Source organism: Phocoena sinus, chromosome 8, assembly GCF_008692025.1.
Source record: "Phocoena sinus isolate mPhoSin1 chromosome 8, mPhoSin1.pri, whole genome shotgun sequence".
Classification (NCBI taxonomy): Eukaryota; Metazoa; Chordata; class Mammalia; order Artiodactyla; family Phocoenidae; genus Phocoena; species Phocoena sinus.
This window is the reverse complement of record NC_045770.1, coordinates 103,206,033-103,233,029: the sequence shown is the minus strand read 5'-3', so window position 1 is coordinate 103,233,029 and position 26,997 is coordinate 103,206,033. Positions and strand designations below refer to the sequence as shown.

Below are 26,997 nucleotides of genomic sequence, written 5' to 3'. Positions count from 1 at the left end.
CGGGTTCGATCCTTGGTCGGGGAACTAGGATCCCACAAGCCGAGTGATGCGGCCAAAAAAAAAAAACGCGCAATTCCAGCCTCAGCACATGGGATCCAGTCCTGTCCCTGGGCTCCCTTGACGCCGGAGCCTTAAATGCTTGGAGGTCACACAAGGGGGTGCCAGTGATTACAGCTGCTTGCCCCTCCCCAAATTCCCTGGAAGTCAGAGGCTGCATAGGAGACACTTGGAAAAAAGTCCTTGAAAAATGCCCAAATAGGGCAACCAAGAGGAAGCCCTACTCTCCCTAACCCCATCCCAGGTACTCTCAGGCTGGGGGTGTGGGAGGTGGCAGGGTCTCCGCTCATCCAGACCCGCAGTGTTCCAACCTCTCGTCAAAGGAAACCCAATACAGAGAGCTAAGCGGGTGGCACCTGGTGCACCAGGCTCCCCGCCCCTCCACCTGGCCCCTCTCACAAACCAGCCCAGGATTCCAGGAAGTGATGGACCACTCCTCTCACTGATGAGGAGGCTGAGGCCTAGCAGGACTTGCCCAGGGACTCCCAAAGGCAAAAGGCAGATTCCAGGCCCTGTGCCCGACAGTCTGCCACTCAGGGCTCCACCTGGGGCTCCTGGTGGCCGAGGGCAGCCCCCACCCCCCAGCTGGGCTCCTTCAGTCTTTGCTCTGCAGACACTGCCCTGGTTTGCGGCTCACCCCTCCCCACGCTGTCCCAGCCCCTCCTCTACCCCCACCTCAACCTACTCTTTGTCTTATCTCTGGTAAGAAGAGCTGGGATCCCAGAGGGGCTGGAGCAGCTTATATAAGCTGCAGGTGTCTGGATCACAGGGGCAACTCCCCTCCCCCAACCTCGAGAAGACTTAAAAGGAGGCTCTGTGTTCTGGGGAGCTTCCTGGGGGTCAGGTTTGCGCTAAGTAGGGGTTTGGGTTTGAGCCAGAGCTGCACGGACAGAGTGTGTGGGGAAAGAAGGGGTCAGGGCTTAGAGGAGCGGGGCATGTAGGACCAGCAGGGCCATGCGGGACCTCAGCAGTATGGCCCTGTCCCTGCAGGGGGTACCCCATCCTCCCCTCCCAGACGCCCAGGACTCCAGCAGAGGTGCGAGCCTCCAGGGCGATGGGGAAGGGGATGGAGGGCAGGGCAGGGGCGGGTGTGAGGCCCTGAGCAGAGTCCCTGCAGGACAAGGCTTGCTGCGCCCTCCTGGGCGGCAGGTTTAGGCAGAAACACACTCCGGAGTCAAAGGTGGGGCCGTTTCCTTTATTATTTGGGGTTTCTCTGCATGGAAACATGAGACTGCCCCACCCCATGCCCAGGTGCCTCTGGCATCCCCATAGGTGGTACATCAGTCCCCACAGAGGCCCCTTTAAAATCACCAATATAAAAAAGGAGGGAGGGAGGGAGGGAAGGCCTGACCACCCCGCAGGGCTGGGGGGAATGTGGGGCAGAGGGGGGCACTGGCTTTGGCACAGGAAGGAACAGGCATTCATTCCCAGCCCTGCGGAGGACGCCCCAGCTGGGAGGGCGCTCCGCACCGCTAGACGGCAGGCTGTGCAGAGCTAGTGGTTATAGTTTAAAGGCTGCAGCTGGGGCGTGGTGGGCTTGGGGGTGGAATGGGTGGCCTGTGGAGGGAGGGGAGGGGACACATCAGGATGTCCAGAGGCCTGGGGCCGTCAGCTCCCCCTGGGGCCCCATGTGAGGCAGGAACTAGCAAAAGCTGCCTTCCCAGTTTGGCAACCAGAGGGGCTGGGGGAGCCCATCTGAGCCCGTGGCCAGTGGAGGCAGGGAGGGCCACACAGCTCTGCCCGGAGCAAATGAACCGGGGCGGCCGGGAAGTGAGGACAAGGAGGACGAGGCCGCCTCCTGCTCCAAGGAAGGCACTTGCAGCTGGCAGGGCCTGGTGTGGCGTGGCGGGAAGGCACGGCCCGGCAGACGAGGAGGGCAGAGAAGCACAGCAAGGGGCTCGTGCAAGAGCCCCTCATGCGAACATGGTCAGCTGTAACCACTGCCAGGCAGAGAGAGGGTGGAGAGAGGGGTCAGCCAGGGCAGAAACCCCAAGTCTGGCCTCCCAGCTCCATGGCTCAGGAGTCGCCATCTCCTCACCCCCCTGAGGGCAGGTGGGAGAGGGACCCTCCCGGGGAGGGGGCAGGGCACTCCCTTACCTCCTCCACCCCTGGGAGCCCAGGCTGCTGGCTCCTGTACAGGCCTCCAGGGGTCTGGCCCATCCTCCCCGGGACCCAGACACCCAAGCGTGTCCTTGCAGGACCCAGGTGGCCGGCCTTAGGGCTGGCGCTGAGGCCGCAGCCTCCAGCCCAGGAGGGTAAGAAAACACTGCCCCTGAGCACCTTCCCCAACTGGACCGGAGGACAGCCCCACCTTAAACAAGTCAAAGGTCACGACTCCATCCAGATCCGTGTCCAGAGTCTTGAAAAACCCTGTGTGTTCAAGAAATGATGACACGGGGCTGAGAACTCAGTGGGACCTTCAGGCAGGGCCAGGGCCAGGGCCAGGGCCAGGACCAGGCCCCACCTCCTGCCTCACCCCCACCTTCCCACAGCGCCGCAAAAGCTCTCACCCTCACAGCCGGGGAGCAGCCCTTCCTGCTGCTCGAGAGCCCCCTCCAGAGTTCCCACCCAACTCCGTGTCGCCTGGCACTCAGCCTGCCTGGACCCCACCTCCCCGAGACCCTCGTTGGGGACTGAGCTGGAGGGGGAAGCCGACGGGGACACTCACGGAACATGGTCTCCAGCCGCACTAGGCAGCACACGAAGTTATCGAAGTCCACAGCCAGGTCGGGTTCCGAGTAGCGGGTGATGATGAGCTCGTACAGCTTCTTGTTGAGCTTGAAGCCTGGCGCAGGAGAGCAGGTGAGGGCCAGGGACGTGTAGCCGGGCCAGAGGGGGCGGAGAGGGGGACTGAGGCTGGGCAGGGTGAGCCCCAGGGCTGGGGGGCATGAAGACCTCCTGGGCAGGGCCTCGAGCTGGGCAAGTGCTGGTCCAGAGGGAGCTTGAGGACCCAGACTGCCCCAGGGAAGCAGGTGCTGGCCATCAGGGCCCAGGGTCCAGTTTCATTTGTTCTGAATGCCCTGGCCTCATCCTGACATGGGACTGAGGACGAGCCCTGCGCTGCTCCCTTTGGAAGCTCTGGAGGCCAGCTCCACTCCTCCCTGGCTGTGTGGCCTCAGGCCAGTCACTACCCCTCTCTGAGCTGCACTTTTCTCTGCTCAATGGGATACTAAAAGACCCTATCCTCATGAGGCTGCAGTCAGAACAAAAGGAAATGCCGATAAAGAGCTTGGCTCAGTCACCAGGAGAAAAAGGCAGTAGATGGCTGTTACAGCTTCACGACCATTGCCGTCACCCCCCCAGGGACAAGGGCTAGTGGGTGGGCCACCGCCCTGGGTAGCTGTCAGAGAAGCGAGCCAGGGCCATCTCCCTGGGGCTCCACGAGTGCCACCAGCCCTCAGGCCTCACCTGCAGACTCGATGGCCATCCGCATCTCGTAGGCACTCATGCTGCCCGACTTGTCCAGGTCAAACTTCCGGAAAATTGACTGGCGGGGGGGGTGGGGGTGGGGGCGGGGGGCAGAGGGTGAGGGCTTGGCGAGCATCCAGCCCTTCCCGTCTGCCCAGGGTGGAGGGCTGACGAGGGTGGAGGGGAGAGGCCCGAAGGGGGTCAGCCACTGGGATACGTGGGCTCGGAGAGGCAGACCCAGGGCAAGGGCCTAGTCCACACAGCTGGTCTGGGAGCCGGAGCCCGGCCGCCTGCTGTGACTGAGGCCGAAGAGGAGGGGAGGGTGCTGCCAGCAGGGACCACCTACCAGGTAATTCCGGATGCGGTTCCACAGGATGTTGAACTCCACCAGGCCCAGCTTCCCGTTGCCGTCACGCTGGGCGGCCATTAAGAAGAAAACTCCACAGCTTAAACCAGGCACTGGGTGAGTGAGCACCGGGGAGAGCAAGACGAGGAGGGGGAGGGGAGAAGGGGCAGGAGCCCGCAGACAGCTGCCTGGGGCCAGGCCTGAATCGGGGTGGCTAGAAGGGGCGCAAACAGAGCACCAGCCTCAGGGTCACCTGCAGACGAGGCCCTGCCCGCCTCTCACTCAACACAAGCCTGTGCCTCGGTCCCCACCCCACCCCGATCAATGGGAAGATGCCAGGAAGGAACTGGTCTGTCCACACTTATCCCTTTCTCTGAGCTGCTCCTGGAATGGGTCACCCAGGGCTCTCCCCGTGCCTACATCCCACCCCAAAGGCCGGTTCAGGAGGCAAAAGCAAAGGGAGGATACGTCCATGAGGTTCACCATGCTGCGGCAGGACTCCAGGCTGAAGCCCTTGGTCCGCAGGTCTTTGTCTGCAAGAAAAACCAGTCCCAACACCTCAACCCAGCCAGCTTCCTGGGCCTGCCCCGTGCTGGGCACACTGGTGGGACAAGGGTCCGGGAGGCACCATTTCTGTCCCCTAGTGTGTAAAATCTAGGCTAGTAGGTATGTAGGATTGTTTCCATCAACAGAAAAAAGAGTTTAAGGTATTTTAGCAGTCAAGCCGGTGTCCCAACAGGTACGTCAACACCACCATCAGACCCGAGTGAAAAGGAACAGTGCTAAGTATAAGTGAAAGAAACACGGTAGAAACGTGCAGCATAGGTGGTCACGGCAGGGGTGGGGTTTGCTGCAGGCCCCGAAGGGTAAGAAGAGCAGGAGAGGGGTTCTGGGCTGAGGGAACAGCATGGACAGAGGTCGGAGGTGAGAGGTTAGAGGCGGGGGCAAAGGGAAGGTTGAAGGGTGGTTGCCTTCAGTTTTGCACATCGGGGAGTGAAGCCGGCCACCTGCCTTCTGGGAGGAAGGGGCGCCCACACACTGGCCCTAAGGTGCTGTCAGCCGGCGAAGCCTCTAACTACACCAGGCACCGCGCCCAGGCACGGAGAGCAGCAAGACGGCATGAGGAGTTTGGGAGGAAAAAGGGGGTGAGCAGGGCTCAGAAAGGTGGTGGAGGGTGCCCCACCCACGGAGACCAAGGGGTTGGGCTCAGCCCAGGGTGGGAGCAGAAGGCGAGATTCTGGAGTTTGGAGGAACGGAGGTGGGGGCGTAGGGGTGTTGGGAAGCAGGGCATGGGGTGGAGAGCAGCCACTCAGGGACGCTCACGTTTGCCGATGATCCTGTTGAGGATGGTCTGCAGCTCCTTGACGCTGATCTCCATGTCCTGGGGGAAGAGGGAGGATGGCACCCACTCTGGGGAAAGGCTGCCCCTCGGTGCCCCCGACCGCCCGTCCATCACGCCCAGCCTACCTCCCCTGCCAGTTGTCTGAAGAGGGATTTGAAGTTCTCATCAATCTCCTCTTCTGAGAGTACTTTCTGGATGGAGAAGCGGGGGAGAGCAGGTCAGGGGCACCCCAGCCTGGCCCCTGCATGGGCAGCTGCTGGAGGCAGGGCTGGGACCACTCATCAGCTATGTGTCACTTCACCTCTGAGCCTCACCCTTCTCATCTGTAAAATGGGAACCTGGCCCCTGCTCTATCCCTGTCCAGGCCTCTGTGGCCTAAATGTGGAGGGTGAAGGTCAGCTCAGTGATGAACAGTGAGGCTTTGATTCCCTGCTGCACGACCTTGGGCAAGTTCCTTAACCTCTCTGAACTTGAGTTTCCCAATGAGAGGGTAGTGATAGCACCCTGACACACCTGTTATGGAGGAAACGGGGTGACCCAGGTAAAGAGCTCAGCACAGACCCAGCAGAGAGCAAGAACCCAGGGACCCTGTGCCATTATTATGACAAAGTCCTTTGCAAACTGTAAAGTGCTGGGCAAATGAGGGATTAGTATTACTCTTACGGCTCCTGCCAGGAGGGGCTCTGCGCTGCCAGCTGGAGCCCAGGGCACAGGACACCCAGGGTGAGGGAGAGGAGGAGGGTGGCCGGTGGGGGCAGGGCACGTACCTCGTCAGGGAGATTGGCCTGGATCTGGTCATCCAGCTCTCTGCAGAGGGTGGGGAGACAGGGGGCCAGTCAGCAGTGGTGGGGGGGGGCAGGAGGGGCGTTGGGGGGGGCACAGAGAGCGGGGGGGGGGGCCCTTCTACTCACTGGGTCCCAGCGCTCTTCTCTGAGAAGAAACGCAGCACAAAGTCGCCCTCCTTGTTGGGCTCGAAGGTGGACGGCACCACCACATACTCCCCGGGTGGCAGGCGGAAGCGGGTGCTGACTTCCCGCAGGTTGATGAACTGCTCGGAGCGGGCCCGAGACGCGTTGGCCAGGAAGAAGTCCCGCTTCAGGTGCACGGCCGGCCGGCCCATCAGCTGGCGGGAGGGAAGGAGGGAGCGGGGGCTGCAGCTGCCCGCTCAGCCCACCCTTAGGAGCTGCCCCCAGACCCAGATCCAGACCCAGACCCAGACCCAGATCCAGACCCCAGGCTCCAGGTTCTGGCCAAGCGGCTGGAGAGCTGTGTCACGGCTCTGTCACCCACAGGCTACCCGACCCTGACAAGTCACAGTGCTTGTTGCCTCATCTGTAAAATGGGGGTAACAGCCCTGCCTACTGCACCAGGTGGAGGGGAGGAGACACCATGAGGTGAATGTAGATACCGTGACACCATGAAATAACTTTCTCGTTATCCTTACCTGGAGCTTCCCCTGTGTCAGACACCGCAGGGCCTTTCACGCGTCACCTCACTTAACGCTCATGACAACTCATTTTACAGACACTGACGCCAAGGCTTAGAGCCTAAGCAACTTGCCCAAGGGTCCAGGTCACTCAGCCCACTACCAACCTGCCCCTAACCAGCACCCCAGACGGCCTCAGTGTAAACAGTGAGACAGGAAGAGCCTCACGGGTGCGTGCCAGGTGGGGCTCTGAGGGCCAGGGTTCCAATCCGGCTCCCTTACTTATTACCTGCTCTGACCCCCAGGAGGACAGTGTTTGCTCTGCCCACTGAACAGCAGGCAGGGGGGTGGGGGCACTGTGTTAGCCCCAAGGTGAGGAGACTTCTTAGCTCTCTACGTGCGGGCTTGCCACCGTCCTGCTCCCTCCGGGCACCATTGGGCCGTGTGTGTTCAAGGGTGTGTAAATCCAGGCGAGTCAGATGCCACACCTACCTCCGGAGGGACCTGCCAGAGAGACGAGGGAAGTCAGAGATGCTGGCCTGGCCCAGGGGCAGATGCTGTGGTGTGTGCTGGGCAGCGGCCCTGAGTTCTTAAGATGAAAATGATGGGATGAAGAGACCAGGAGACAGGGTCCTGGACAGGGGCCAGTGTTGACCCAGACCTGTATTCATGCCAGAGAGGGACCCCAGGACCCCAGGAGGGAGGCCCAGGCAGGGCCCTCTGTCCCTGGAATGCCCTGCACCTCAGCTCTGAACCAGAGCCTCCAGGACTGCCCCATGGGGCGGCCAACTGCAGAGTCCTCCGGCCCAGGGACGCTGGAGGTCCACCCCAATCTGCTACAAGGGGCCGTGGGCCTGGGCTGAGGCTGTGACTGTCCTCTACCCCCACCAGGGAGATCCAGAAGTTTCTGTCTTGAATACAGCGCGTGAAGCGGGGCCCTCCGTGGCCAGCCTCTGCATACATACTTCCAAGACAGGGAGCTCACTACTCCTTCAGGAGACCACTTGCCCACTTCTTTCCGAAACTGAGTCAAAGTCTTTCTCCCAGGTGTCAGCTAAGGCAGATCCCTCTGCCCAAAAGCAGCCATGCAGCCTCTAAGGACAGGGGAGAACTGCAGAATCTTCCCCTCTCCTCGCTAAACATCTTCCTCATCCTCCATCTGCCTCACGGGATGAATTTTAGGCCCCCGGCTGCCCCAGTCCTGGCGGAGGGCCTCAGCAGGTGCCTCCCGAAGGCTCAGTCTAGGGCTGCGTGCCTCAGGGGTGTGACTGGCCCCAGTCGGCTCTGGATGGGCGGGCGCCGCCTTGTCCTCTGGCGCCCCTGGCGCCCCCTGGCGGAGCTTTCCGGGAGGCCGCTTTCTCTGCCGGGTGCTGGGCGATCCGCCCGCTCGCTCACCTCGTAGACAGCGAAGCCTATGGTCTCCATGTCGCGGCCAAATCGGCGCTCCCTACGGCGGTGCTTCTGCATGAGGGCGAGCAGGAAGCTGCAGCCTGACTCCCGACTCCTATAGTCGTCGTCGTCCGGGTCATCCGTCTCCTCCAGCCGGATCTTGAACTGGGGGTTCACCCAGAAGGTGGCTGCAGGAGGTAGGGAGGCAGGATCAGAGGAGAAGCAGAGCAGTGCCCCCAAGCCTTCCCTCCCCCATGTTTTCATTCATTCATTCATTCAACAAATTTTACTGTGGCCACCGTGTGCCAAGTGACAGATGTGCCACAGGGACACACAGAGTCCCTGCCCTCATGAGCTCCCATTCCAGAACGAAGCGGAGGCAAAGCATGAACAAGTCAGGTTAGTTAATGGAACAATTACAAAGAAAGCAAGCTGAAGTCGGGCAGGGAAGGAATCTTCGAGGTGACATTTGAGCCTAGGAAGCCTAGGCAGAGGGAGAAGAAAAGACCCACACCTGGGGCTCCAGTGAGCACAGGGGATCCAGGGAGGTTGGCAGACGTTGGTGGAAGCAGGGTCGGTGATAAGAAGTGTGGACTGAATCAAAGACCAGAAGGACTCCCTGACTGGTTTACACTGGGAGGGGCATGACTGGATCAGGATTTTAGAAGGTGGCTGAAGGAACTTCCCTGGTGGCGCAGTGGATTAAGTTTTCATGCTCCCAGCACAGGGGGCCCGGGTGTGAGTCCTGGTCAGGGAACTAGATCCCACATGCATGCTGCAACTAACAGTTCACATGCCACAACTAAGGAGCCCTCCTGCCGTAACTAAGGAACCCGCCTGTTGCAACTAAGGAGCCGGCAAGCTGCAACTAAGGAGCCCTGGAGCCGCAACTAAGGAGCCTGCCTGCTGCAACTAAGACGTAGCGCAACCAAATAAATAAATATTAAAAAAAAAAAAAAAGAAGGTGGCTGCTGTGTGGACAGTGACTTAGAAGAGGGCGAGAGAAAGCAGGGTCTGAGAGGAGGCCACTGAGCTGCAAGGGCTGAGGGGGACTCGCATTTCTGGCAATTTAGCGATTCAGCTGCCTGAACAATCCTCCTGACTAAAACAGCCAAGCGCCGGAGAGAATATGCAAAACTTCTTTTTAAAGGCACCAATAAGTCCAGCATTTCCCCCTCCCCACATACAAAATTAACATTAATCAAAAAGAGAGATAATAAGCAAGGATGTGGGAACTTCCCTGGTGGCGCAGTGCTTAAGACTCCGCCTGCCAATGCAGGGGACATGGGTTTGAGTCCTGGTCTGGGAAGACTCCACATGCTGCGGAGCAGCTAAGCCCGTGCACCACAACTACTGAGCCTGTGCTCTAGAGCCCATGAACCATAACTAATGAGCCTGTGTGCCACAACTACTGAAGCCCACACGCCTAGAGCCTGTGCTCCGCAACAAGAGAAGCCACTGCAATGAGAAGCCCGTGCACTGCAACCAAGAGTAGCCCCCGCTCTCCACAGCTAGAGAAAGCTTATGCACAGCAGTGAAGACCCAACGCAGCCAAAAATAAATAAATTTATTTTTAAAAAATTAAAAAAAATAAGCGAGGATGTGGAGAAATCAGAACCTCAAGCATAGCCGGTGGGAACGTAAAATGGTGCAACTACTTTGCATAATAGTCTGGCAGTTCCTCAAATGGTAAAACACAGAATTACCATACGACCCTGCGATTCCACTCCTCTGGGGGTGTGTGTGTGTGTGTGTATATCCAAGATTAATGACAACATACACTCACACAAAAAACATGTGACTGTTCCAAGTAGCATTATTTATAATTGCCAAATAGTAGAAACAACCCAATTTAAACAAAATGTGATATAACCAAACAATGGAATATTATTCAGCAATTAAAAGGAATGGAGTACTGACACATGCTACATAACATGGATGAACCTTGAAGACATTATACTAAGTGAAAGAAGCCAGTCACAAAGGACAACGTGTTGTATGATTCCATTTATATTAAATTATTGTCGGGAACAAGCAAATTCATAGAGACAGAAAGTAGATTAGTGGTAGCCTGGAAATGAGGGGGAGGAGGGGCTTGGGAGTAACAGCCAGGGGGAATAGGTTTTCTTTTGGGGGTAATGAAAACATTCTAAAATTGATGTAATAATGGGCGCACAACTCTGTGAACATAGTAACGGCCACACTGTAAACGGGTGAATTATGTGGTATGTGAATTATATCTCAATAAAGCTGTTTTAAAAAATGGAAACTGGGAGCCATGAAAGGTAAATAATGCCAAAGGATTTCTGCAGACTCCTAGAGGTCTTGAGTCCTGCCTGGGCTCAGGGGCAGGAGATAAGGTCCAGTAGGAGGTCACAGCCATAAAACTGGAAGCCCCGTGAGGAATACCAGCAGTGCAAGTGTGAAAGAAAAATAAAACCACTGGGAGGAAGTAGAACGTTCTCTGAGGATTTATAACCACAAGCCAGCCTTCTCATGAGCTTGCAGATTTAATTCATGCTGCCCATGAGGTCAAAAAAAAAAACCATTAAGGAGAAAATTTATTTTTAAGAGTCCTGGGTCGGGAGTATCCCAGGTGACTGGCAAAAACACTAGAGGGACTTAACTTCATCCAATAACTCAAACAACTCCTGAAGATAAACTTCTGGCAGAAACACTAGAGGAACTTAACTTCATCCAATAACTCAAACAACTCCTGAAGATAAACTTCTAGGTCAAATAAGCCAAAAACCTCAGAAGGTTGAGAACCAGCAGCCACAACGGATGAACCTCACGATGGCTGAGCATGAGCAGCGACAAACAACTCACCAAGACTTCAGATATTGAGATGATCAGACACAGAATATGAAAGCCTAGGCTTACTATACTTAAAGAAATAAATGAGATGCTTAAATATATGAGCAAGGATGAACAGATCAGAAAAAGAGCCATTAACACTTCCAGAAATAAATTTTTCAAGTGAAATTAAGTATTTGTTGGAAGGATTAACCAACAGCAAAAAAGAAAATTTGCGCGTTGAGAATGGATCTAAAGAAACTACCCAGGATGCAATCCAGGGACATTCAGAGATGGAACATTTAAGAGATGTTAAGAGATCTTGAGGGTTGACTGAGAGGGTCCAGCTTACATTTGATTGGCATTACAAAAGAAGAAAATAAAGAGAGTAGGAAGGTGATATTCTAAAAGATCATGGCTAACAATTTTCTAGAATTGTTGAAAGACATCAATCTTCATACACAGGGAGCTCGACAAATCCAAAGCATAATAAAAAGAAATCCCCACCTCAACACATCATGGTCAAACTGTAGAATATCAAAGAAAAAGAATCTTCAAAGAGAGAAAAGACAAACCATTTCAGAAGGCATGGTAGACAGACTCCCGACCCACACAGTGACAGTGGAAGCACAGTGAAGAGTAATATAGCATATTCAGGGAAGTGAAAGTAATGTCAACTCAGAGCTCTATATCCAGAGAATTGTCAAGAATGAGCACACTATAAAGGCATTTTATACAAGTACTGAGAAAGTTTATCACCAAAAGACCCTCAGTAAAAGAAATTCAAAAAGATATATTTCAGACAGACAGAAAATGATCTCAGATGAAAGGTCTCACCGTTCATGAGAATAGTGAGCAAAAATACTGATATTATGTGGGTAATCAAACAAATACAGGCTATATCAAATAATGGGGATGATGATGGTGCTAATTTAGGACAGGCAGCAAACTGTTAAGAATTAAAATACTAGCTAAGGATAGCAGATTGAACAAAGGGAGGGTGTGATCCAACTTAAATATTCTCAAGTCTTTACATTATTCAGGTGGAGGGTAAAGATACTGATCAACTAACTTTGGAACTTATTAGGCAAGCTCTTCTGTCTTCCAAACTCACAGAGGGAAAAACAAGCAAAGAGAAAAGAAAAAATTCAACCCGAAAGAAGGCATAGCAGGAGGGACAAATCGAAAATGCATAGTAAGTCTGCTGAAATAAATACAAATATATCAGTAATCACTATGAATGTAAATGGATTAAACTTTCCAATCAAAGGACAATGTTTTCCAAATTCAGCTATTAAAAAAATCAGTTATATGCTATTTATGAGAGATAACTAAAACACTGGGCTATAGAAAGATCGGACATCAAACGGTATAACAAGACATACCACAAAAGCACTAGTAGAAACTAAAAGAAAACTGCAACAGCATAGTAACACAGACTGAAACAGACTTGGATGTAAAAAGAATTACTAAAGATGAAGGTGGTCACTAGATAGTAAAAAAAAAAAAAGTTTAATTCACTAGGAACTTATATCAATTTTAAACTTGATACACCTAGCTCAACATATGCAAAGAAAAATAACTGACAGAAATAAAGGGAGAAATTGGCAAAGCCAGCAAGATGGTGTGAGATTTTATTATCCCTCTTCCAATAATGGATAGATTAAGCAGACAAAGTAATCAATAAGTTTGATATAATGAACAATTATAGAAGATTCCCCCTAACATTCAGAGAACAGTATACTGGTCAAGAGAACAGACTCCAGGTTCACACTGACAGGGTTCAAATCCCAGCTCTGCCCCTTATTAGCGACTTTGGCAAACTGCTTAATCACTCTGTCTCACTTTCCTTATCTGTAAAATAGTGATCATGTAGTACATCCCTCATAGGGTCAGTGTGAAAGTTAAGCAGGTTGTTATATTTAAAATATTTACAGGAGTGCTAACACAATATATGTGTTAGCCAGTCTTTTCAAGAACACGTGAATATGCATGAAAACTCACCACATGCTGGGCCATAGCACCAGCTTCTGTTTATTTCAAACCTATAATCTCATATAGATCATATTTTCTGACTGCAAGGAAATTAAGTTAAAAATCAACAATAAAATAATAACTGGGAGGTTTGATTATTGATTCAATCTCTTAAGTGTTACAGGTCTATCCAGATTTTTTATTTTTCTTGAGTCAATTTTCATAGTTTGTTTCTTTCTAGGAATTTGTCAGTTTCATCTAGGTTATCTAATTTGTCATACAATGGTTCACAGTATTTTCTTATAAATCATTTATTTCTGTTGGGTTGATAGTGATGTTCTCTCTTTAATTCCTGATTTTAGTAGTTTGAGCCTTCTTGTCTTTTTTCTTGTTCAGTTTGGCTAAAGGTTTGCACTTTTTGCTGAGCTTTTCAAAGAACCAACTGTCGGTTTCATTGATTTTTCTCTATTGTTTCTCTGTTTCATTTATTTGGCTTTCTTCTGCTTGCTTTGGGTTTAGTTTGCTCGTTTACTAGTTTCTTAAGGTGGAAAATTAGGCAATTGTTTTCAGTTGTTTCTTTTTCAATATAGGTACACAGTGCTTTAATTACTATTCTATGTGATTTCTCGTTTACATTACTATTTCTTTTGATAAACTAACTCATTCTACGGGGCCAGCATTACCTTGATACCAAAGCCAGATGAAAACATCACAAGAAAAGAAAATTACAGACCAGTAACATTTATGAATATCAATACAAAAATCCTCAACAAAATACTAGCAAACCAAATCCAACAGTATATTAAAAAGATTACATACTATGAAATAGGATTTATCTCAGGAATGCAAGAATGGTTCAACATAAGAAAATCAACCAATGTAATACATCATGTTAATAGGACAAAGGGAAAAAAAAAACACATGACCATCTCAACTGACATGGAAAAGGCATTTTACAAACTCCAAAACAAATTCATGATAAAAATATTCAGGACTTCCCTGGTGGCGCAGCAGTTAAGAATCCGCCTGCCAATGCAGGGGACACGGGGTTTGAGCCCTGATCCGGGAAGATCCCACATGCTGCGGAGCAACTAAGCCCATGCGCCACAAATACTGAGCCTATGCTCTAGAGCTCACGAGCCACAACTACTGAGCCTGCATGCCACAAATACTGAAGCCCATGTGCCTAGAGCCCGTGCTCTGCAACAAGAGAAACCACTGCAATGAGAAGCCCGCACACCACAACAAAGAGTAGCCCCTGCTTGCCGCCAACTAGAGAAAGCCTGTGCACAGCAATGAAGACCCAGTGCAGCCAAAAATAAATAAATTAAATAAATAAATTGTTTTAAAATTTCAGAAATTTAGGAATTAAAGGGAACTTCCTCAACATGATAAAGGGCATTTATGGAAAACCCACTGCTAATATCATACTCAGTGGTGAAAAAAAAAAATAAAAGAAAGCTTTCCCCGCAAGATCAAGAACAAGATGCCCACTTGCACCACCACTATTCAACATTGTATTGGAAGTTCTAGCTAGAGCAATTAGTCAAGAAAAAGAAAAAGTATCCAAATTGAAAAGGAAGAAGAAAACTATCTCTACTTGCAAATGACATTATCTTGTATATAGAAAAACCTGAAGAATCCATAAGAAAGTTTAGAGTTAATAACAAATTCAGCAAAGTTGCAGATTACATTAGAATATAAAAATCAGTTGTGTTTCTATACACCAACAATGAAAAAATCCAAAAAGGAAATTAAGGAAACAATTTCTTTATAATAGCATCCAAAACTATAAAATACCTAGGAACAAATTTAACCAAGGAGTTGAAAGACTTGTACACTGAAAATTACAAAACATTGCTGAAACAAATTAAAGAAGACATAGAAAAGTCAAAAGACATATCTTCATGGATTGGAAGACTTAATATTATTAAGAGATCAATATTACCCAAAGTGATCTTCAGATTCAATGCAATCCTTATTAAAATCCCAACAACCTTTTCCCACAGAAGTGAAAAGCAGATCCTCAAATTCATATGGAATTGTAAGGGGCCCAGAAGCCAAAACAATCTTGAAAAAGAACAAAGTTGGAAGACTCACACTTCCTGACTTCAAAACTTACTACAAATCTATAATAATCAAAATGGTGTGGTACTGGAATAAAAATAGACATACAGACTAAAAGAACACAACTGAGAGTCCAAAAGTAAACCCATACATAAATGGCCAATTGATTTTTGACATGGGTGCCAAGACCATTCAATGGGGAAAGAACAGTATTTCAACAAATGATGCTAGGACACCTGGGTTTCCACAAGCACAAGAAATAAGTTGTGTACCTATTTTACACCATAAACAAAAATTAACTCAAAATGGATCAACAACCTAAATATAAGAGAGCTAAAATCATAATGGTCTCAGAAGAAGACACAAAGATAAATGACCATGGATTTGGCAATGGATTCTTAGATTATGACACCAAAAGCATGAGAAACAAAAGGAAAAAATAAAAATTGGGCTTCATCAAAATTAAAACCTTCTGTGCTTCAAAGGACACTATCAAGAAAATGAAAAGACAACCCACAGAATGGGAGAAAATACATACAAACCATCTACCTCATAAGGCTCACATCCAGAATATATAAAGATATATATATAATATATATATATGTATATAAAATATATGAAAAGACAACCCAAAGAAGACATACAGATGGCCAAAGAACACATGAAAAAATCCTCAACATAACTAATCAACATCGCAATGAGATTTCACCTCACACCTGGCAGAATGGCTATTATTAAAAAGACAACAAATAAGTGTTGGCAGGGATGTAGAGAAAAGGGAACCCTTGTGCCCTGTTGGTGGGAATGTAAATTGGTGCAGCCACTATGGAGAACATGGAGATTCCTCAAAATGGAATTCCTCACTATGGAGATTCCTCAAAAAATTAAAAACAGAACTACCATGATATCCAGCAATTCCACTCCTGAGTATTTTTCCAAAGAAAATGAAAACACTAATTCAAAAAGACAAATACTGGATGATTTTGCTTATATGTGGAATCTAAAAAAACAAAACAAATAGGGCTTCCCTGGTGGCGCAGTGGTTGAGAGTCCGCCTGCCGATGCAGGGGACACGGGTTCGTGCCCCGGTCTGGGAGGATCCCACATGCCGCGGAGCGGCTGGGCCCGTGAGCCATGGCCGCTGAGCCTGCGCGTCCGGAGCCTGTCCTCCGCAACGGGAGAGGCCACAACAGTGAGAGGCCCGCGTAACGCATAAAAAAAAAAAAAAAACAAAACAAAACAAATGAAAAACCACAGCTAAACAGTAACAGAGTCAGAGATACAGAGAACAAACAGGTGGTTGCCAGAGAGGAGGGGGAGAGAGAGAGAAGACAAATAGGTAAGAGAGATTAAGAGGTACAAACTTTCAATTACAAAATAAATGAGTCACAGATATGAAATGTACAGTGTGGGAAATATAATCAGTAGTTTTGTAATATCTTTGTATGGTGACAGACAACTAGATTTATTGTAGTGATGATTTTGAAATGTACAGAAATATCGAATCACTATGTTGTGGACCAGGAACTCACATAGCGTTGTAGTTCAATTATCCTTCAAAAACAAACAAACAAACTCATAGGAAAAGAGATCACATTTGTGGTGATCAGAGGCAAAGGGTGGGGGCAGAGGGAATTGGATGAAGGTGGTCAAAAGGTATACATTTCCAGTTTTAAAGTGAATAAGCGCTAGGGCTGCAATGTACAACATGATAAACAGAATTCACACTGCTATACGTTATATATGAAAGCTGTGCAGAGAGTAAACCCTAAGAGCCTAAGAGTGCTCATCACAAGGAAAGGATACATTGTTTCTATTTCTTTAATGTTGTATCTATATGAGATGACAGATGTTCACTAAACTTACTGTGGTCATCATTTTATGACGTATGTGAGTCAAATCATTATGCTGTGCATCTTATACAGTGCTGAATGTCAATTACATCACAATAAAACTGGAAAGAAAAAAAGATGTCATAAAGTCTAAAAATAAATCCAAAGAAAGCAGAGGAATGAGATAACGAGCAAGAAAGCAAAGATTAATAATATAGTAAAAAAAACTAAAAGGATCAGTAAAGTAAAAAAATCATTTCTATTTAAAGACTAATATTGACAACCCCCCTCACAGGATTAGTAAAAACAAAAGAGACAATGCCAACAAGCAACATTACCAATAAAAGAGATGATATCATTGCAGATGAGGTATTGTATATTAAGCATGACTTCACGCTAATAATTGTGAAAACAATATGCAAAGGATCAACTTCTAGAAAATAAAACTCATCAAAAGAGTCTCAAGAGGAAATAGAAGACCTGAAAATTCAATCACCATTAAAGATACTCAATAACAAAAGTTAATCTTCACACAAATAAAAGAGCAGGCCTGATAGTTTTATAGACCAGTTCCACCAAACATTCAAGCAAAAAATCATACCCACCTTATGCAAACTCTTCTAGAAAACAGAAAAAAGAGAAAACATTTCCCAGTTCACTTTACCAGCCAAATACAGCACCAATACCAAAACCAGACAAAGTAAAGTATGAGAAGGAAAACTATAGGCAAATCTCAGTCATGAGCATGGATGTAAAATTATTGTATAAAAAAAGTTATGTCATGACTCTGGTTTTCTTTTTTTTTTCTTTTTTTTTTTGCGGTACGCGGGCCTCTCACTGTTGTGGCCTCTCCCGTTGCGGAGCACAGGCTCTGGACACGTAGGCTCAGCAGCCATGGCTCACGGGCCCAGCCGCTCCGCGGCATGTGGGATCTTCCCGGACCGGGGCACGAACCCGTGTCCCCTGCATCGGCAGGCGGACTCTCAACCACTGCGCCACCAGGGAAGCCTGACTCTGTTGTTTTTAATCTCAGGAATGTAAGGTTAATTTAATATTAGAAAAGTGATCAGTGTAACATACCTTTTTAACAGATAGAAGAAAAAAGCTAATTCTAATAATAAAGTATTTAATAACGTTAAGCTTCATTAATCTGATAAAAGGTGCATACAAAAATGAAAACAAGGGGCTTCCCTGGTGGTGCAGTGGTTAAGAATCTGCCTGCCAATGCAGGGGACACGGGTTCGAGCCCTGGCCTGGGAAGATTCCACATGCCGTGGAGCAGCTAAGCCTGTGCGCCACAACTACTGAAGCCTGAGCGCCTAGAGCCAGTGCTCCACAACAAGAGAAGCCACCGCAAGGAGAAGCCCGCAAAACCGCAACGAAGAGTAGACCCCGATCACTGCAAGTAGAGAAAGCCTGCACACAGCAACGAAGACCAAACCAAAGCCAAAAATAAATAAAATAAATGTATAAACAAAACAAAAACCTAGAGTAGAAAAGTTTTTAGTGATGAAATCTACAGTCTAACATTTACTAGTAAAAAACTTTTCCTTTGGGCTTCCCTGGTGGCGCAGTGGTTGAGAGTCTGCCTGCCGATGCGGGGACAGGGGTTCGTGCCCTGGTCTGGGAAGATTCCACAGCCGCGGAGCGGCTGGGCCCGTGAGCCATGGCCGCTGAGCCTGCGCATCCGGAGCCTGTGCTCCGCAATGGGAGAGGCCACAACAGTGGGAGCCCGCGTACAGCAAAAAAAAAAAAAAAACTTTTCCTTTGAGAGAGGGGTAATACCAGGACATAGCCAGTGTTAGTCAGCATGCTGCAGGCCTGGCCAGCACATTAAACAAGAAAATGCAACAAAAATAATAAGAATTGGAAAAGAAACAAATTCATCACTATTCTCAGATGCTATACTGTCAGTTAGAAAAGCAAAAAAGGATCTACAGAAAAAATGAGTAAAGTTAACTACAGTTTAACAAGTTTGCTGGAGTACAGAATAAACTTAAAAGGTCAGCTGCATGCTACAGTATCAGCAATTACTTGGGAGAGGTAATTTTAAAAGAGATACCATTTACAACAGCAACAAGATGATAACGTATCTAGGAATAAATTTCAACAGATGTATAAGCCCTTTATGAGGAAAGACATTAAAGAAGGCCTAATAAATAAAGAGATATACCACATTCTTGGATAAGAAGATTCAAAATTGTAAAGATGTCAATTCTCCCCAAATTGGTCTGCAGAGTCAATCCAATTCCAAAGTAAAATCTCAAAAGGGGCTTTTTGTAGGATTTGGTAAACTGATCCTAAAATTCACATAGAAAAAACAAAAAAAGGAGCACGAAGAGCTAAGAGGCTCCTGAAGAAGGAATTCATCCTGTCCAATTTCAGGACTTATAAATCTATAGCTACTAAACCAATGCACTCTTGGCAGTGGGACAGGCCAAGGGACAGAAAAGCAACTCAGAAACAGACCCGCACATACGTGGGAACTATGATGGGGCTGGCGTTGCAGGGAAAGGATAGACTTCTCAATAAGTGGTACAGGGAACAGTGGTCATCTGTTTGGGGAAAAACTGATGAAATTAGATCCCTGTAAGGGAGAAGAATGCTTGAAAACAGAGGGCTGTGAGCCAGCCTGAGAACTGCTAACAGGGGCAGGTCATGAGAGCAGAGCTGTAGTGGTGGACGCGGCACAGCCGAAGCTGGCCAGTGAGACGCTGCAGCATCGGGGTGGGGTGGAAGCTGGACTGGAGGGGGTTAAACGCTGAACTGGAAGCGAGCAAGGAAACGCTGAGGGCGGCACTGCTGAGAAATTTCACTTTGAAGGGGAGCAGAGAAATGGGCGGGGGAGTGGGTCGAGAGACAGGCGACGGTTCTGAGGCCGGCAGTTCTCTCATCACGACACAGAGTGAGAGGTGACAGATGAAAGAGCGGGAGGCTTTCAGAGTGAGGGAGAAGGGAGTCTGGAGCAGAGGTGCGGGGTCCCCACGAGCAGGGATAGTTCTGCCACTGTCCCGGGTGGCAAGGCAGCAAAGGCGGGCACAGGTCCAGTCAGGCTGGGGGACTTGGGGGTGGGAATGGGACGGGTGTCCCATGAAATCATATGAGAGTGACAGTGGAGGCAGGTCTGAGGAGAGAGTGGGAACGTACTCATACGAGCTGCTGGGGTCATGCAAAGTGCACGACTGAGGTTTGCGTCTGTGAATTTACAGGGAAAATACTGCCCCAGGTGTGTAACTTCTCTCCAGGCACAGTCAGCGGTTCTGGAGCTGGTGGAGAGGGTTCAACTAGGGTTATGGGGCAGAGGGACAAAGGGGCCGGGAAACTCGAGCGTTTGCAGGGGGAAGATTAAAATGGTGACTCCAACCTGGTAAGGATGAGGACTCTAGCCTGGTAAGAAGAGAAGGCGAGATGGGAGAGGAAGGATACCCCACGGATCTAGACGCCCAGGGAAAGGTGACAGAGAATCAAGGAGGGAGACAGTGGGCCAGGAGGAAGGTCTTGGAATGAGGAGTGACAGGAAGGTGGCTGGACGGCAACGAAGCTTTCTCCCCTCGTCAGCACTCTGGCTCAGACCCCAGCAAGGGAATCAAATGTGGCTCTTTGGAATTTACAAGGACATTCAATATTTCATCCTCAAAGCAAACTCACGAGGTCAGCACAACTACCCCTACCTTACAGGCAAGGAAACTGAGGCTCAGAGAGAAGACATGTCCGGGGCAGCAGGGCCCAGACCCGCCCCCCTGCGCTCTCAAGGCCACGTCACCTGGGTAGTTGCGGCAGCCCCCCGCGGTGCTCCCCCGCCGCCAGGTGCCCTCGTACAGGGTGGTGTTCCAGTTGCGGAACCTCTGGCTCTTGAGCGTGTCGGGCGTCAGGTTGCAGATCTCCAGGCGGGTGAACTCACGCATGAAGTCTCGGAAGGACATCCTGGGGGGGTCGAGGTGAGAGGTGAGGCCAGGGCCCCCTGCCAGGGCACCGAGGGATGTGGCACGGCTGGGTTTGGGGGGATTGGGAGCTGGGGTGCCTGTCCCCAAGAACGGCCAGACTGAAGAGGGGGCTGCTCACCAGAACTCCCCGTCCTCCATCTTGACCCGGAGCTGCTCCCGAACATAAGGGTCTACGCTGTTCCACTCCGGGGAGCTGTGGGGAAAGGGCACTGCCAGGGGCTGCCGGCCACTGACCTGCCCAGCCTCTGTCCCTGAGGCCTGTCCTCCCCTGGCCCGGGTCAGGGAGGCCTCCTCCAGGCCAAGTCCAGAGATCCCAGTCCCAGTTGTCTTATAGGGGCCGGGTCAGATGCCCCAAGGATGCTCACAGGCTGGGCACAGCGGCCCGCACAGCCTGAGCTCTGTCAGGGCAGTCCTCAGACCCAGTCACATGCAGATGGGCCCCTCTGTCCAATCCTGAGCCCACCCTGGGCTGGCAGAGCCCCCAGCAGAAATGCCAGTGGCACTGAACAGCCTCCCCCAGCCTCCCTGGCCAGTGTCCGTGGCCCCTCACCCGTCACTCCAGGCTCCTGTCCACTCCACCTCGCCCCAGGGGTTCCGCATCCGGATCAGGTTCACCATCTGGCCCTGGTAGTTCACCTGTTCCCCAGAGCTCCATCAGTGCCCTGCTTCTGGTACACACTTTTAGCACCCCTTCCCTCCACCTCACCCTCGCCGAGCCCAGCTCAGCACCCAGCACCCACCATGGGAAGCACAGCTGAGAAGTCTGATGGGGAGTAACCTGCTGAAGAAGGCAGCTATGTGCACAAACTAGAGTAAGTCAGGGGGGGCACAAGATAAACATCTCTGGATGAGAGTCCCCAGGAGATAGAAAAGGTGCTGCAGGAGGTCAAAGGAAGAGTCGGGCCTCTCCCACAGCCCTGGCCACAGGCCAGAGAGACAAGGAAGCAGGAACGGCCCTGCAGGGAAGACCTCCACGTGGGGCAGTACCTGCTTGGCCCCGGTCACAGAGTAGGCATGGCCCTTTCACTAGCTTCTTGAAGGTGACAGCCTCCATATCCAGAATGCTGGAGATCTGCAGAAAGACGCACTATACTATGGCCAGTGTCCCCATCCGCGGTCAGGAGATGAACCCCGAGTCTTGGCGTTCCCTTGCACACACAACAGCTATGCAAAGTGATAGGCAGGAACCCTGACCACATCTCAGCCCCTGGAAGGGTGCTGCCTGCTACTCCACCAATGTTACCACTGGTGGTGGGGCCTGGGCACCCCACTGACACTGCTTTGGCCACAGCTGGCCCACACCCTGTGCAAACATGCATGAACACACACATACAGCCATGCATAGCCCCTCGCCTCACCACAGAGCCACGAGGTCCTCAGAGGACCTCATGTGGAGGGACACAGTGAGGCGGAGAACAGACTAGAGTCGGGTAGGACTGGGGAAGAGCATGGGGGCGGGGCTGGAGTGGAGGATGCAGTGATGGTGGGGGTGGAGGCTGACATCAAGGATGAAGGAGGTCTGAGGATGAGTCGTAGGAACAGAAAAGCAACTGAGGGAGTGAATGGAGTACGGGAAGAAGCGGGGGCCCACGGGAGCCGGCACTAGGAAGGAGCTGAGTTCTGAGGCTGCGAACTGGAGAGCGGACAGGCAAGGCCTTAGATGACAGGAACAAGGAGCTGAAGTGAGGAAAACAAGCTGAGGTCTGAGGCTTTGGGGACCAGGATGACGCCAGGCATGGAGGTGGAAGATGGGACTGAAGTGATGGGCGTGGCTGGGTGAGGATCCGGGGATGGTGTGAGGTGAAGGATGGGGTCTGGAGCCAAGCCTGCAGCGAGTCTGAGGCTGGGCTGGGTAGGGAAAGGGAGCCACTAGGAGGCTCAGGTCACCGGATGGAGCGCACTCACATCAATGGAGCAGCCCAGCAGGGAGCCTCGCTCCAGCGCCTTGAGGATGATGCTGTAGAGGTCGCTGGGCGCCTTCCGCAGCTCGTACCATTCGGTGACCCCACCTGTGAAGTCCTCAAAGCCCTCGTGAGGTGCTGCCTCCTGAAAGGGACTCGTAGCTGCCATTCACCCTGTGGGAGGCCCCGGTCAGCACTCTGTACCAAGCGGGACCCCACACTCTGGGGGTGGCCTGGAGCTCTCGCTGGGCCCCTACTCACTTGGCATAGGCCTTCTCCAGCAGAGCACTCCAGAACTCGTTACCTTGGGCAGAGTGCACGAACACCAGCTTCCCGTCCTTGGTGGGCAGCAGGTCATCCACCACCACGTCCACCCACTCCCCAAACTGCCACAGCTGGGGGAAGAGAAGCATAGTGAGTACCTGCTTTGAGATCCCCGGGGCCTGAGCTCAGGACTCAGCAGCTCTCCCACTTACTAGATACCTGATTCTAGGTCATATGTCCTAGACACGGGATCTGAGCCAGTTATCCTCTCTGAGCCTCACCTTCCCTCTCCACAAAAGGGAACGGCAATGCCTTCCTCATGGGAAAACTAAAGAAGATTAGGAAGGTAGTTTTTAGGGCAGCATTGTTGATATTTTTTGAAACAGACCAAGGGATGGAGAGGTTGCAAAGCCCTTGGGCCTTGGCTCTCCCGGAACCTTTTAAGGCCATGACCCCTGCCTTTCCCCCTCCCCATTCTAGGCCATGGTGTGTGTGTGTGTGTGTGTGGTGTGTGTGTGTGTGTGTGTGTGTGTGGTGTGTGTGTGTGTGTGGTGTGTGTAGGCCATGGTGTGTGTGTGTAGGGGGGCTGTGGATACCTATGTAAATTAGGTGTGGAATAAAAATGTGTCATCCAGATCCTTCAACCACAAGGTGGACAGCAAACCGCAGGGTTTGCTTCATAGATGCCTTGAGGGTCAAGTTTCCCAGAGAGGTAGGAGTCGGCCCGCCGAGGCCAAAAGTGACTCAGTGCTACGGCATTGGCATTCGGGGCTGTGTGTGTGTGCGCGCCGGGGCTGTGTGGTGTGCGCGCGCCGAAACAAGGGGGCGAGGGGAGGAGGTGGGCCCACCGCACCGTCTGTGAGGGAGGTGAACGGGCCAATCAGAGGCCGGGGAGGAGCGGATTGGTGGAGTGAGGGGAGAGGGTGGGGAAAGGGCGGTGAGGCCACGCCCCGGTGGGCCAACGCGGCAGGTGCCGCACTTGGCCACAGTAGTTGCCACCGCACGGTGGGTCCTGCAAGTCAAGCCTTAGGCGCCGAGGCCGGTGAGGACGAGGTAGGGCAAGGGGCTCCCTGGCTAGGCGGAAGGAGAGGACACTGGGGCCAGAGATTCTCATCCAGGCTTCCTGGGGGTGTGTCTCTCCCAAAACCAGCCTACTGAGAATTCATTAGTGTGATTTGAAAAATGGGCCCTGTGCGCAAACAACATCAGGAAACGCTGGTTTAAATAGGCTTAATCCCGAGTCTTTCTTTTCTGCAAGGCTCTCTAAGAGGCTGGCGATTGCCAAAGTGCAGGCGGAGCTGGGAGTGGGTGGGTGGGTGGACTGATGCCAAGGGTGTAGATGGCCACATGTGCTGGTCGGTTTTCCCGGCAGAACACTCTGTTTCTCAGATAGGGAAACTGAGACCCTGAGGAGGAAAAGGATTTGTCCCACAGGATAAAACACAGAGATCTTTCTACTCTTCTAAGCACTTTTCTCCCCCGATGTGCACAAGCATCCAGGAAAGCTGCCAGCCGAAATACCTGTCCAGCCGTTTCACACATGACAGGTTCTCACACATGACGGATTGGAGATGGAATCAAGAGGTCACACACAATACTTTCGAGAGGGAGGGCTGGCCCTGCAAGGTGTGGCCCTGAGCCACCCTAACTTCAGTGTCCCCACCACCTGCAGTGCCTGCTACCCCTCTCTCCCTCACCCCCCTTGCCCAAGGTGCATGTGGGGCTCCTCACCTGGAAATGGAAGATGCCGACGTAGCCATCCTGGAAGCTTTGGCCATGTGGAACCACTCGGTGCAGGAGGGTGTCATTGAGGGTAAGGGAGGCGATGGCCGCCAGGAGCCAACAGTCCCCTGGGATGGGAAAGAGCCACGTCAGGCCTGCTCTACCAATCTGCGCCCAATGGTGCACACGAGTGCCATGCTGGGGAGAAACGGGTTCCCTGGGCAGGGCTCCCCTCAACTTACAGAAAAGACCCAGGAATCTGGGCAAACCAGCCCCAGCACTGATAGCCAGAGCCCGCTTGGGCTTGCAGAAGGGAGGGGCCGAGGCAGAGCAGGAAGGAACGGGTATAGGGAACTACTTTGGAAAAACACTCAAAACGCCCCAGGGCTTACCCAGTGCTCCCTGGCAGATATCTGTGCGGGTGGCTCCATCCACGATGAACTGGGGGTTTGAGAACAGCTCCTGCAAGAGACCCAGAGTCCTGTCTCTGGGCCAGCCCCTCCTAGAAACTGGAACCCAGGTACCCCAGACCCCACTCTAGGGACCTGGAGTCCTATTCCCACTCCTCACCCAGGAAGGGGGTAAACTGAATCCCACCCAGGGTGGCCCCTCTCACCGTGGGACGCTTCCACTTGATGCCATAGGTTTTGGAGGAGTTAGGGCCCAGGTCCTTGAAGCCCAGGCTCTGGGGCACTGGGGGGAAAGCCTCATCACGGAAGAGGGCCCCACTCTGCAGGCAGTGAACCCGCAGCTGATCATAATCCTGGCCCAGGTACTTGATGGCGTTTTCATGGCGGCCCAGGCCCAGCTCCTTGGCCCGCTGCTTTTGCACTTGTGCAGACACCCCGGTGCAGTACACCGGAGTGATGACCTCCTCAGCCATCCTGTGGAGAGATGGGCCTGCTCAGAACTCAGGCCTTCCCAGGACTAGAGCTGGGACTCCTGTCTGCTAACACTGCTTTCCTTCCTCCCCAGACCTGGGGTTCCCCCCGCGACTGCTCCTCTCACTGAATCAGGGCTGCCACCTCCCTTTGCTCCCAGAACCCTGGAGAGGGGGCTTCCCATCCCCCCAGGTATGGTGGCCACCATCTCCCTACCCCCACCCAGTGCTACCACCTCTCTTTTCCCAGATGCCCGTTGTCCTGGGTCTGCAGTCCTGTGGTCAGCCAGTCAGGTTGGGGAAGGGCGGAGCCCGAAATAACACAAGGAACCAGGAAGGTGGGAGACCCGAGGGAAGGCCTCTGACCGTTTGCCTGCCTGTAACCCCCCTCCTCAAACTAGCCGAGCTCCCGTACACTGGCCCCTTTCCCTGGCTTGGGGGCTGAGTACTCCAGGCAGTCGGGGTCCCCCTCCCCAAGCTCCTGAGACAGGTTGAATGATCAGGGCTGCTGCGCTTCAGTCCTTCCCCCTCCGGCCCTCCCCCAGCCCAGCGCAGCCCGGCCCCTGGAGGCAGTGAGGAACGCAGGCTGGGGCAGGCGCCGGAGCTGTGCGGCTTCCCCAGCCCCTGCCCCAGTCCCAGGCACTCAGAGAGCCCGGGGTAGAGGTAGCCCCTCAGCCCGGGAGCGGGAGCAGTGGCCAGGCTCCGGGAACAGCCGCCCGGCCACCCACCTCCTTACCTGGGGGAGGAGTGTTCGGGGGGTCGCTGCGGTCCCTGCGGCTGGCTTTCCCCGTGGCAGCTGAGGACAGGGCCCAACCAGGAAGAGCGCTCCTCCCCGCCCTCCTCCTGCGGCCCCTCCGCCCTCCTCCCTCCCTCCCTCCTTCTGCCCCTTCTCTTCCTCCTCCTCGGGCTCCAGGCCCGCTTCCTCTCTGCCCTCCCTTATCTCTCGGGCACCTTCTCAGACTATCTCTCTAACTCACGGTGTCTCCCCGCCCCTCCCTCCGCAGACGCCGGGCCAACTGCGCGAGAGGACAAATTAGTAAAAGGCAGAGTTGTCCCCGGGGAGGGGCCAGCGCCAGTCGGGGTGGGGAGGGCTGGGGCCCGGACGGAAGGGCACCGCGGGGGATGGGGAGGGAGAGGACAGGACAGGGGGTATTTTTAACCAGGGGCAACAGCTCGAGTTGCAGGGCCCGGCGGCCCCACCCCACGCGGCGCCCCCAGAAGGCATTCTCGGGAGTCTGGCCCGGCGGCGCCGCCTCCCGCAGCCCCGGGTCCGTCCCCCCGGCGCCCCTCCTCCGCGGGGCCGCAGCTGTCCCTCCGCCCCCGGCCCCGCGCGCCCTAAGCGCGGGGCCGAGATTACCTCTGGGCTGAGGCAGCTGCTCGGAGGAGGGGCCGGGCTGGCGGGCGAGCCGACCCCTGCCGGACGCTCTGCAAACGGCAGCCCCACCCTGCCGGGTCCTCGCCGCAGACCGGCTCCTGGGCAGGGCCGGCTTCCCCCCCACGCCACCCCCGCGCCCTGGGGCGCAGGCTCCGGGCGCCGGGCGGGGCTCGAGGAACCGGTCCCCCACGCCCGGGCTGGCTGCGTGACCTTGGGTAAGTCCCTGCCCCTCTCGGCCTTAGTTTCCCCATTCGCGCAGCGACTGTGATGAAAT

The 26,997-nt window shown here is 52.4% G+C and overlaps 1 protein-coding gene across 1 annotated transcript; it reads right to left on the bottom strand.

The window, feature by feature from the left end:
• Positions 1-1,239: 1,239 nt before the first annotated feature.
• CAPN1 (calpain 1) lies at positions 1,240-26,793 on the bottom strand. The gene is given in 25 exon segments (XM_032639802.1): positions 1,240-1,997; positions 2,369-2,427; positions 2,726-2,842; positions 3,466-3,544; positions 3,812-3,880; positions 4,280-4,344; positions 5,135-5,192; positions 5,279-5,344; positions 5,921-5,960; positions 6,065-6,276; positions 7,072-7,083; positions 7,975-8,156; positions 20,401-20,561; positions 20,700-20,774; positions 21,132-21,217; positions 21,569-21,604; positions 21,606-21,653; positions 22,487-22,612; positions 22,614-22,656; positions 22,744-22,877; positions 24,478-24,596; positions 24,861-24,930; positions 25,085-25,352; positions 26,085-26,144; positions 26,706-26,793. Coding segments are annotated over 23 exon segments (2,151 nt in total). The 5' UTR covers position 25,352; positions 26,085-26,144; positions 26,706-26,793; the 3' UTR covers positions 1,240-1,970.
• Positions 26,794-26,997: the final 204 nt, after the last annotated feature.